This window comes from Camelus dromedarius, chromosome 4 (assembly GCF_036321535.1).
Source record: "Camelus dromedarius isolate mCamDro1 chromosome 4, mCamDro1.pat, whole genome shotgun sequence".
NCBI classification, from domain to species: Eukaryota; Metazoa; Chordata; class Mammalia; order Artiodactyla; family Camelidae; genus Camelus; species Camelus dromedarius.
Genome location: NC_087439.1, coordinates 62,910,044 through 62,922,557, shown reverse-complemented (window position 1 = coordinate 62,922,557; position 12,514 = coordinate 62,910,044). Strand labels below are relative to the sequence as shown.

The 12,514-nt window shown below is 42.5% G+C and overlaps 1 protein-coding gene across 4 annotated transcripts in view; it reads right to left on the bottom strand.

Annotated features, from left to right (window-relative positions):
• ERBB4 (erb-b2 receptor tyrosine kinase 4) overlaps positions 1–10,381 on the bottom strand; it is a 984,076-nt gene extending 973,695 nt beyond the window's left edge. For all 4 annotated transcript variants that reach the window (XM_031451836.2, XM_031451838.2, XM_010992478.3 and 1 more), the window contains exon 1: positions 9,633–10,381. In XM_031451836.2, the coding sequence (XP_031307696.1) occupies positions 9,633–9,714 (82 nt within the window). In that variant the 5' untranslated portion in view covers positions 9,715–10,381. The remainder of the gene's footprint in view (positions 1–9,632) is intronic.
• Positions 10,382–12,514: the final 2,133 nt, after the last annotated feature.

The following is a 12,514-nucleotide window of genomic DNA, read 5'->3' as shown; positions in this document are numbered from 1 at the left end:
TTTTAAGATACTGAGAAATTTTAGTTATAACAAAGTTGTATTATCACATACATCTAGGAATAGAAAATGCCACATTCTGTCTGGAACCCTTTTTTCATGAAATACTTATTAGCATTTCTCTGGAGGCAAATTCCTCCCAAGAGTTTGGAAAATCACCTAATAACATATTTTTTGGATTGTGTTTCATTGGTCTCGTCTGTTCCTCTTTAAAAGAAAGAGGAAAGATAGCATCTTTAGCTTCTTATACATACTCCTCAGTTCCTAACATGGTCCCTCAAATACACTGATGGGTCAGTACATGTTTACTGCTTAAACTGATTAAAATTTTAAAATGGGAAATAAGTAAAAATTAGCAAAGTAATGGCTACATAAAAATAGATTACAAGACAGTTACATGTTTAAGAATGGTATTCACATATATTTAACTCACCAAAAATAAAACCAACAGAAATACTCTGTACCATATTATGAGCAGACTCTAAAATGGGAATGAAGACAAATGATACACTCTTGGAAACACTCCATTGAAAGAAATACCCTAGGAAGCTCCAGAAAGCAACTAAGGAAATTCCCATGGTAAACGTGTCTAATATCTATTATTAAGAATTCTATAATTATGTTTTTAGAACAGCTTACTTTGTGCACTTATATGGTTTAATTACAAATAATAACCATCCGTGAATGAGCTTAAAATTGTTTCAGCAAATGTATGTTATTCTTTCATTAAAAAAAAATATTTTTAAAGAGCTTACCACGTATGTGTCACTGCATGAGTCTTGCAAGGGATAAAAATGCTTGCTCTTAAAAAGTTAAAACTATAGAATGGTTTAAGATTAAATGTCAGATAGGTGGCACTGATAGGGATTATAGACCATGGTAGCAGTGAAGGAAGACGTAATGAAAAGGTATGATTCAATGTGGAACTGGGAAGATTCAACAGTTTAGACGGACAGAGGTACCAAGGGAGTCATGAATTCCAGGGAAAGGGGTCAGCAAAAGGAGAGACAACAAGCAAGGCATAGCCTTGGAATACTGACTAGGTCAGCCTGGTTCTTAGAATCCATCTTAAGAAACTCTTAAGACTGGATTAAAAAGGAAACTGAGGGTGAGGGTGTAGCCCAGTGGTAGAGTGCATGCTTGGCATGGACGAGGTCCTGGGTTCAATCCCCAGTATCTCCATTAAAAATAAATACATAAACCTAATTACCAACCCAAAAAAAATTTTTTAAAGGAAACTGAGGACTATTTTAACAGGCTTTGAACTCTGCAATGGGAATCCACTGAAGGCTTCTGAATAGAAACTAGGATAATAAAAGTATTACATTAGAAATGGACATCTGCCAGTGACAAGGACTTCTTGGAGGTAAGAGGATATGGAGCAAGGGGACCAGTAAAGATGATCTTGCAGTAGCTATGCTCCGAGGTTTCTAAGGACTAGACGAGGTCAACAGAAATCTTAGGGAATAGATTTGAATAAGCCATGCAATCAATTTTCCTTTGCGGGGTGAAAATCTTATTTAACTGCTCTAGTTCTAGACAAAATGATCAGACAAAAGGAACTCCTAGAAATGAAAGTGTGTCCAAAACAAATATTATTTTGTTCTATTTTTACCCTCATATTCTTATATTCTCTAAGCCTACAGGGAAGAATAGGAAACAATGACAAAGCTTTTAGAAAAAGGAGAGTTTGCCTAAAGCAAAATGGCATCCATGAACTCAGTTAGGCATCCCCTGCTAGTGATGGGGACCTATCTTGAAACAGAGGACCGCAGAGCTTGGTACTTAGTACTATAACCATACTAGATATAGTCACAGAGCCTGAGAATCTGTTGCAGTTTTTTTGGTTCTCACCAGCCATGAGATATCCTCAGCATATCATAGAAGATCAGCAGGTGCATCTTCTGAAAGCAGGTTTACAATCCCCAATTGTATCCTAAAAGCTTAAAACTTGGATGTCCACCTAGACCAGATGTAAATAAAGGTCAGAGGAGTAGTAAAGATGGGGTAGGTAAAAGTGATTATTTACAAGTCTGATATTTCGGGAAAATAAACAAGTGCTTCTAGCACCATTCTTTCTTCTCTCTAAATGCTTTTAGACAGTGTTCCAAATGAACTATACAGAATATTCATAGAGCCTCCTATTACTTTAACTCTCTGGATTCAGAAACCGAGTCTTACATATTCTTGCTGGTGTTTAGTATGTTTCGATAACCTCCACAATATTGGAAATAACAGTAATGATCCTGAGCTACCTCTCAAGGGAAAGGTTTAATGATATTGCACAGGAAGTTTCCTGGTGTCTATGTTAATGTTTTATGGAGTGGGGGTGGAGGTCAATTCTCATCTCAAATTCCTAACAGGAAGTGACTCTTCCTACCAAAACAGGTTTAAACCTCCCTTTTGTCACTATGGCCCATGAAAATGCTGATCATGGCTGAGAAAGCTCTGACGCTTGATGGAAGCCAGTGACAATGAGAGAGAGTTAAGGTTAAATCAACAAAACTGCAAAGCCACAAGGCCCAGAGGCAGCATCTTGCAGAAGCCAGCTAGAGGCAGGCAAATGTGCTATAGAAATAAATTTACCAAGTCTTCATACCTAAAGCTTAGCTTATGTACTTATGCAAAGAATAACTGTGATCATAGTAGGGCCTGAAGAAAGATGAGGCCCCAACAAGGACAGTGGGTAAGATAAAGAACCTGGGGTCCAAGGATGGGTCTGGATGAATCAAATTGTTTCCACAGATTTACTTGTTAAGGGTCCACACCAACTAATGGGTACAAGGAACTCATTGTTTAGCCTTTATAATTCAACTTCGTAAAGTACACATATTACTTAATACAGAATGGAAAAATAGCCATTCTCTACTTATTGGTCATCTTCATAAAGCTGCAGGTAAAAGAACTCTTGAAGGTGCTGTTATATACAGATACTAGCACTGGCAACTCTTACCTGACTTTTAGAGTCAAAATTCTGTTTCCAAAATAGACCCTACTAGGGAAATGTCCTGTTACAGAACTATGCCTTAACGAAGTTGCTTTATTTTTTAATATTAATGTGTTGTAAGTTATAAATGCAATCAATGATTATTCCTAAATATAAACTAAAGATGATGATGTCACAGTCTTCCCCTTGAAAAGAACTTCACAGTCTGATAATTAGGCCCATGGCTCCAATCCATTTGTTCATTTCAATTTTGCAATTTTAAAAATAACACAACCTTGTATTTATTTATTCTTCTTTAAGTTTCTGCAACTTTTCAAGTACTTCCTTGTATCTTAAAAAAAAAAAAATGGTATTAGTGTCAGGAGTTGGCCAACTAACCTGTATTACCTAACTTCCCTGTGCTCCCACCTAGAAAATGAAAAGACTGGACTGGATCAGTGGTTTTAAATAGTGCTAGATTTCTGTAAAGGCAGCACAGGCCAGAGTGGGAAAAAAAGTGGGAGAGTGCCAAAGGCAGAGGGCACAAAACTGGATTCTTAAGGAAGCTTTAACAATAGAGCTTTCCTTTTACCTGTGTTAGATACCAGGGCTACACACATGAATTCACTTGAACAAAAGTTCACTTGCAAAAATAATTAAAAACCAATGGATTTCTTTTTTTCTAAAGAAGTCTAAACATCCTTTTTCTGTCTAACTGAATCATTAAAAAAAATTCAAGATGTTAATTATTTAAATATCACTTTTAGCCATACTGATAGAGATGAGGAAATTGAGACACAGAGCAAGAAGTCTAACCTAAGATTGCATAGAAAATGACTGTATGACCAGAATCCAGTTCTCCTGACTTTTATTCTGCTGCTCTATTCTGTAGCATCACACAACAGCAGTGCTGCTGCTGCACTATCCACAGCTCAGACATGCACCATTCCCATTAAATTCTTTGTGGCTACTGCCCCCTGGAGTTGTGCCAAGCAACAGGCCGGCAAAGCAATCACTTATTTAAAATGAAAATAACTATAAAATAATTACTACATGTTCAAAAAAGCACTCTAGAATTAAGCTCCAAAATATTCATACATTTTACCTCTATGTTATAAAAGTGACAGTTCTCTTCCCTCTTGAAAAATCAGTACACACAGAAAGCACCAGTTTAAGTGTCAAATATTAAAACAAGACAGTGACTTTAAAGCTTTGATTAAAGCATTGGAAAATAGGTCAATTTATTTAATAAACATATCAGAATTATCAACAACTCAGAAAAAGCAAAATAAGATGAAATCGAAAGAGACCACGAAGCAATTCTGAAAAGTAGTATTTTTGGAAAACGGCCTTCAAATACAAATTCTTTAGACTTAATAATCTCTATTTCATTTAGACAGGTGTTCTTCTGACAGCAATGGTCTGCTAGAAAGTATACATTATGTTTATTATGTTTATGTTTCAAATATATCAATTACTTGTTATTGGGATATATCCCAATATCACAGAAGACTTTAAAGCAATTTTTCAGAAAACTGCTGTACAGTGGAGAAATAGAGAATACGTTACATGAATTTCTCCCTCAGGCATGCAAGCTAAGTCACAAAGACATGGAGTGAGTTGCTCAAGGTATTAAAAAGTAACTGGAAGAACAATGTCCCTACAATATAAGGATCCTGATTTAAACCACCTGGCTATGTCTTGTGTCACACTCAACTACACAATAGACAAAGTCACCTTTAAATTATGTAGAAAAGCTACAGTTTCAGGAAACACCGATATAAAATCTTTTCATTAAAAAAAGAAAATTGAAGGATTATTTGTCATTATAAACTGTACATTTCAGTCAGTAGCAGGATTAAAAAGCATGAAAAGGTTTTACTTCAACTGTCTAACATTTATAACAATTCAGAAAATGAGTATTAGATAAAGATGCAATTTGGTTCCATATGGTCAAATGTAACATAGTAGAACAGTTCTAAAATGCCATAACCTGGAGAGAAGTTCATAATTTGATTCAGTTCTGCCCTGCATCCATACTCAGTAGATCACTGTCTAAGATAACAGTGGAATAGGCTTGACAATTTTTGTAGAACAGCTGTAGCCTTCAACATGCATAAGCCGATTTCAAGGTAAATATTAACATCCCCCTCTATAAAGCAGTATCTCTCAAAAGGTTGAAATCAAACAGCAAGTGCCAACGAGTTTGCAGGTAACAGAACATCTTTTTCGATCATTTGCTTCATTTATGTTATAGGCACTTACAATTTACACACAGATATCCAGCAGCAGCAGGACACTAAAATATAGCAAAAACTTGTTCATATTTTTAACATCTGCTAAATTTTCTTAATAACTGGATTGACATAATATAAAACACCACCACTTTAAAACATTGCAATGTTTAAAGCACCCTAATTCAATTTACTGTCTAAAATGGGTAGCTTACATAGTCATTAATCTCAAGGTGGCTCTAATCACAAGCTTCAGAGAATATTTAGATAGAGCACACTTCCTCGCACCCCTAGTATTTGTTAAATGGCAGTAGTCTACCCTTCTCTCCCTGGTCAAGAGGGGAAAAGAGGGAGAAAGGGGAAAAGGGACAACTCTGTAAAAAGATGGCCTTGGAGTCAGGGCTTTTGAGATGTGCTAGTGATCTTGGATCGATGCCTTTTTATTTTCTTTCAGAAATAAATCTGAGCAATGGAATGGCTTGTGATTGTCCGGCCAACCAGCCATATCAGATTTATCAGAAAGAAAGAATGAAAACTGGCTCAAGAGGACTCCTGCAGTAGCTGATTGGCAGGTTGCTGGGAAAGACACACACAAAAAGAACACCCTTAATGGTGATGGGGAAAATATATATTCATATGCGTAAACTCAATAAATAAAGATTTTTTTAAAGAGAATCTATAGTAATGGAAAGGGTGAATGCATAAGACAGATGATGAATAGTACTTCTATTTAAGAACCAAAGGGATGAAGGCTCATGAATACTAAATATTTGATTCCACTTTAAGGAGACATATGATTTTTCTTCAAATGAATGCAAACTCCAAAAATCAGCCAATGCAAACTTACTGTGTTCAGGTAAAAAAAATAAACAAATCTTCCATGAAGTGCATGCCCTGTCAAATATTCTAACATAATTTCTTAATTAAGACAGCATTTCCAATGACTAAATTAAATATATAAAGCAGTAAGCACCTTGATTTTCAAAAAAAATTGACTTTCTTTGTATGCATGATTTAAAAAATAAAAGCAGTTCGGTTTAAGAGAAAAAAATCAAAAGACTAGGAAACATGGAACACAATCAGAGTCATTCAATTTTATCCTAACAGTCCACATTATAGTATTTTCAAGTGATTTGCAGTTATAGTAATAGATACAAATTTGGAAGCATTCTGAAGAAAAAATTATTTCTTCTAAAAAGGCTTCTTTTACATAAATAAGAATTTCAAAATTGAAAGAAAAAAGGGAAACTGTACCCATGAATGCTTACAATAAACACGTACAGGGGGAAGAGATCTGATATTTTTGAAATCATATTTAACATCTCTTCAGCATTTAACTTTTATTAACTTTTTCTTCTCAAATGTAAAAAGAAAAAATTATATGCTTGAAGATGTATCTTAAATATGCAGGGGAAAACTATGTTCTTTTACAGAATGAAAAGCAAGACTAAGTTACTTGCAAATAAAAAATGGGAACTGAACTTGTTCATCACATATCTATGAAGGTATGTAAGAGCATCACTTCAATACTACAGTATCACTTTCAATACAAAGGTAATACCATTTTCCCATCATATCAGGAAGACAGAAATTTTGGAATTCTTCTTTCCGGTGGTAAAGGCTTTGTAACAGCCATATAAAGGGCCTTTGGCTAAAATATTTCTAGATAAAATGAATCACTGGAAATGAGACAAAGTCCTTCAGAATTACTTTGAAAATCATCTTCTGTAAAGCTTTTTTTCCCAAGAAAAAGAAGAGAAAAATAAAAGCAGGTCCTCTTCAGTTACATTATTTTAATAGATATGTTATACCCATACAACAGAATCCTGCCCCCACCCCCATATTTTTATTCTGTTCACAGAGAGCAGTAAATAAGGTGCATTCCTTCTGCTTCTTAAGAAATTAGCATTTCAAAAATATGCCACTTTCCCCTGAACTCCAAGCGTGTCTAATAATGCGAGAAGCAGATTGTCTTCCCTCGTTTCCTTAATTTGTTTCATCTAAAAGCAATTCACTCAACATCTTGTCGCCCTCTGGCAGCTTAGTTTACTTATCCGCACTTAATTTCTCATTTGGACCAAAACAAACTCCTCCAAACTGCTACTGACTGCTAACCGCGAGAGGGAAGACACGCAATATGTATTTACTCGGGAACCTACAGCCACACATACACAGCCACAACCACACAGAGCCTCACTCATACCCCAGACTGTAACTTGGTTTTATAAAAGCATTACATTAAAACCAACTGAACTTTCCCTGCCAGGTGCGGCAGGGTGGGGGTGGGGGAAATGAAAAAAGAAGTCCCGGGGGCATTTACAGTTTCCAGTGGATCACCTTAGCCTGCGTGTTGCAATTATACCAGGGATGCACCCGAGAGCTTTTCTTTGTGCGGCCCTTTCATCTAGATCACTTTGTGTTTTGAACAAGTGAGGCTCGCCTTTGTGCCCCCAGAATTTCAAGTACAGAGTCACACACGGAACAACAATGGCACGCTAATCCTCGCGCTCTAAATGGGCTCACTTGTGGGTCTGACAATTCACGGGGGGGAAGCGAGAAGAGACCAGCGAGGGCGCGAGCCGGTGTCGCCTGAGACGAGGAAGAGGACAGCTGCAGAACTAATTTGGATTACATTCCTTGCAGAAATTCTGAAAAGGGCTTTTCAGCATAGCTCAACGCCGAACCGCACAGTTAATACCAAATTGCTGCGGACTCGGAGCCGGGTCCCCCAGCGGCTGAGGCTGCACCAGACAGCCCCCAGTAGGTCGCCTCGTAGAAATTCCTCTCGGCTAAGCCTGCGTGTCAGTCGCAACTGCTTTTTGAATGGGTCAATGTGCATAATCAACCCATTGAAGGGAAATATGAAGGGACTCGAAGTGCGGAGGGAGATAAAAAAGGATGTATCTAAGAGGCCGCTTGGAATCTCAAGTCCGTGTTGGTGTAATTCCGGAGGTGGCTAGAGCTCGGGACCTGGTATGCATGAAGAATTTCAGAGTAACTGGGAGGGTGCAAACGGCCAGTACAAACGGCGCACATTGTGCCATTCGAAGGTCATTTTGAAAGGCTCTAGGATTGTAACTTGTTATTTACTAGGCGAGGAGGGGGAGGCGGCGGCGGCGGCGGGGGCGGAGCGGGAAAACTACAGCGCGCTGTTTTCTTGGTGAGGTCAGAAGGACACCCTCCGGGGGCCTAAAGCTCTCCCTATCGCCACTCCCGGGGGTTTTATCTTCTCAGCCGCCTCCCACGCTCCCGCGACCAGCCCCGGATGGCTCTGGAAGTCTCCCTGGCTCTCCAAAAGGCCCCCCTTGGCCACGTCAGTCGCCGGTTTTCCTCAGCTCTTTCTTGTCCCACTTTCATTCCCAGGAAACTCAAGTATCAGAAACTTTGCGCTCCCTCGCACTGCAGGTGCTGTCATTGGCCCTGTCGGCCGCGGCGCGCCAGCCCCGCCGCGCTGCCTCTCGGGGGTCAGTTAGCCCTTTGCCGGGCCGGGGACCCGGGACGCGAGCGCTCCTGCAGACGGTGGCCGCGCACCCACGGCAGCCGTGCCCGCCTCGGGTTCAATCAATTCGCGTGACCGGTCGGCTCGGCAGCCGCCAGGCAGTAAACAGAGAAGTTGGAGGGACTCCGGCCAATAGCAAGTTGAACTACAGGAAGAACTCTTCCTGCAGCCAAACACAGAAACCGACGGGAAGGCCGGGCTCCCGGCTCAAGTATGTCAAGTCATATTTACGATTTTTGTAAGAGCTCAGGCAGGCCAGCGAGCTCCCCTCAAGTCAATGGGGCGAGGGTTGGGGACACCGGCCAAGGAGGCCTAGCGTTCTGGGCCCCCGGGCCGAGACGCGTCCTCCCGCCGCGCTTCGGGTCCCAGGCTGGGCTCGAGTCCGGTCTGACCCCGAAGGATCGGGCGAGCGACCGGGGGCGCAGCGGCGGCCGGCAGCACACAGGTGCAAGCCCGCTCTCGGAGCTCCGCTCTCCACAGCCCTCCCGCTCACCCGAGGCCCCGCTGGCACCGCCCCGGAGACCCTGTCCTTCCGCGGCCCCGGGCGGGGAGCGTTTCTCGAGACTTCTTGCCTCGGGGGCTCAGGCCGGGCGAGGAGCGTCTCCTCTGACTCCGGCTTTGGGCGTCCCACCACAGCACAACAGGCGCCCCCAGAAGGGATCCCGCTTAGACTCGCAGAAAACGCGCGAGAAAGAGGGTGAAGGAGGGAGAGAGAAGAGACAGAGGAAAGGGGCGCAGAGTGATTTTTTTTTCACGATAAATAAAATACAAAACACAAGCCCAAGCATAGGGTAAGCTGGGGGATAAAAAAGGGCAAACGAAAACCCAAAGAGGCGCGGGTGGAGTGGTCCCTCCACGCCCGGGGACGAGCGGGTCTCCGGCCGCACTAAGGGGGCGAGGGAGCCTCCCGACGCAGCCCAGCCGCCGGCAGCCGGTTCAAGCACCGGAGCGCGAGAAAGCACCGCGCGCGACCCACCTGACTGAGAAGCGCTGGGCTGGACGGTCCCCGCCGCCACGAGAAGGCTCACCCAGACCCACAGTCCTGTCGCCAGCTTCATTTTTTGGAAGTCTCAGATCCCGTGCTGACAATTACATGTCCAAATGGCATATCCCCTTTCGGGCACGCGGAGGAGATCCCTCAGCCCAGCGCGCGTGGGAGCGCGAGGGGGACTGGCGCGCGCGGTGCACCGGCTCCGAGCGCGGGCGGCCGAGTCCGCGCCCGCGGGTCCAGGGCCCCGGCCCCGAGGAGGGGGAGAGGGGGCGCGTGAGGGGGCGCGCGGGTGGGAGTGTGCTCGAGTGTGTGCCCGTGGTGCGCCTGACCGGACCGGGCAGCTAGTTCCCCGTGTGAGCCTTGGCTTTCTCGCTCCCTCCTCACTTTCTCGCTCTCGCTCACTGGTTGGTCAACAATAAAAAGGAAGGATTCGGCAAAAGATTTCCAAAAAAAGTTGACTGCAAAGAGGCGGTAGGTTTCCGGCCTCTCCCCACAGCCGGACTGTGTTCGGCTCCCTTCTCAGTTTCCTTGCACCTCCAGTCCAATTTGGGAGGAAAGGGAGAGGTGGGGGCGAAGCTTCTTGCTTCACCCCCGATCCTGTCCTTTTTTCCTGTCAGCTTTCCTCACACTTGTCCGGCGGCTGCGGTAATTAAAGCTCTGAGCGTCATTTCCAACGCTCCGCGGTCTCCAGCTGCAGCCCCACAGAGAAATTAATAAGACTCCGGGAGAAAAAAATAAAAAAGGTGGCGGGAGCGGGGCGGGGGGGAGGTGGTTGGTGAATAAAACAAGCCTCCGCGCAACCAGGCCGGCTCTGCTCAGCAGCGCAAACCCCGCCCCCGCTCTCTCCCAACTAGCCACGCCTTCTCCCCCACAGGGAAATCTTATTGGCTCAGCCACTCCCCAAAATCGTGGGCCTCGGGAGTTGGGAAAACACCTGTCAGGGAGCGGGAGCGTAGTGGTGGGGGCGGGGGAAGCTGGATTTAAAGGGCTCACCCGAGGCCGCAGGCTGAAGAGTGGCCCAGGACAGCTGGCCCGGAGAGTGCTCAGGCCATTAGAGGCTTACAGAAAAGTTTTTTGTTTTTTTTAAATAAAGTCACCATTTTCTCCATAGCCCCACAGTGCTCATCCACAGATTGGTCTTGCCCTGGAAATGGAAGAAAGGAAAACGTTGCTTCAGTCAAAAAGCCTACCCCCTTTCCTACCTCCTCACACTTCACGCTTCAAAAAACTAGTTTAAAAGCTAGTTCAGTAATTGGTAGCGTCTGCAGGTTAAGTAGTCCTGGGGAATCTAAGCGCACGTCTTTCCCTAACTGTACTGTCTCTTCCACCAATCCCACCTTCCCAGACTGACCACCGACACTGAGTCAAACTAAAATTCCACATTTGTAGAGCTGCATCCTTAGGTTTTTTTTAAGACTTTATGGGTCTTTTCACCTTTTCCTTGGACTCGAGGACAACTTAGTTCGGGGTTCTCATTAATCAGATTATAATCCAAAGCTACTTACTTGGTTCTAAAGGACTAGAAGTCGTTCCAGGCCTTGGCTATTTAGTCTGAAATAAGAAGGCAATGTCAGGACATACCCAACCTCAAATGATTAGTTTTATTGTACAATGGACCCAGCTTTAGGCCTGTTCCATTCACGCTCCTCAATCTCCAGGTCATTGCTAGCTATGGGAGTTTCTGGACTCTTCTTGGTCCAAAACATCTGGAATTAGATTATACCAGTGTACACATCCCTTGTTTTTTGCAGTTCTGAAACTGTACCCTGGACAGAGGCCAGAACCTCCTGAAGGTAGGAAGTTATTGGTTTGCTATTTGCACAGACATTCTATGTATGAATTATTTTCCTTTTTCAGTTTCTCTAGAAGCAGCAAATACATAAATAAAAAGTATCAGGGGAGCTTAAAATTAAGTCGTCCTGCCTCCTCACTCATCATTTGAGACCTTCCTATTCCTCCTCCACATCTTTAATCTATAGCCTTGTCCCTTAAGAATTTCCATGGAGCTGAGAACAGAGAGAGACAGCAGCTTCATCCCAGAGGTCTGAAGCCTCCCTTTCTTAGGCCCACAGCAAGTAACAGGCACAGAGCATGTACAGCATGCTGCTTTACCCAGAAGCAGCGCAGGGCCAGGAGAAACTAAGCCTAGAGCAGATGATGGTGACTTGACCAGAGTGTGCACGCTGCTCTTTGGAGTTACCTTTGCTGCCTGTTTGTTTGTTTTTTAAATCACCCTCCCTACCCTGTTTTCTTTCATTCAATCTCTTTTCACTCCCCTTTCCTTAAATCTCCTTTGTTTCTTATGATGATTCTCCTTTCCATGAAAGCTACTTCTTTTTAAAATTTCCATTCTCTCGCCAGAAAAACAACTTAAGTGATTTTTTTTTAAAGTATTGCTTTTGGAAAAGTTTAAATTTATGTATTAAAGAAAAGAAGTCTTGTTTCTAATAGCAATTATTTTGCAAGAAGTGAAGAAATAGATTGAGTATTTTAACTTAAATTGAGGGAAAAATCAAATACTCTGGATATGTTTGGATTTTTTCCTACTTGTGTCTAATGTGATAGTTTTTATTTCCCTATCAATTTTATTGCTTTTATTGTGGCAGGAACTCTCCTATATACTTTGCTTTCAACCATTTATCTAAAATAATTCTTGGCACAAGAGAAATCTCAATTAATATCATTGGTTTAAAAAAATCTATTTATATTTTTTGGATGCTAGACAGCCCACACAAGGTATCTACCAATTACATTACCTGACACATCTGTGTTTTGCTTCTGACTCTCAATTAGTTCTGCCTTGACACCATTTTCCTGGTTCTAACTGATTGAAACAATGACTGATACCTGGTCAAAGCTAAGTATCT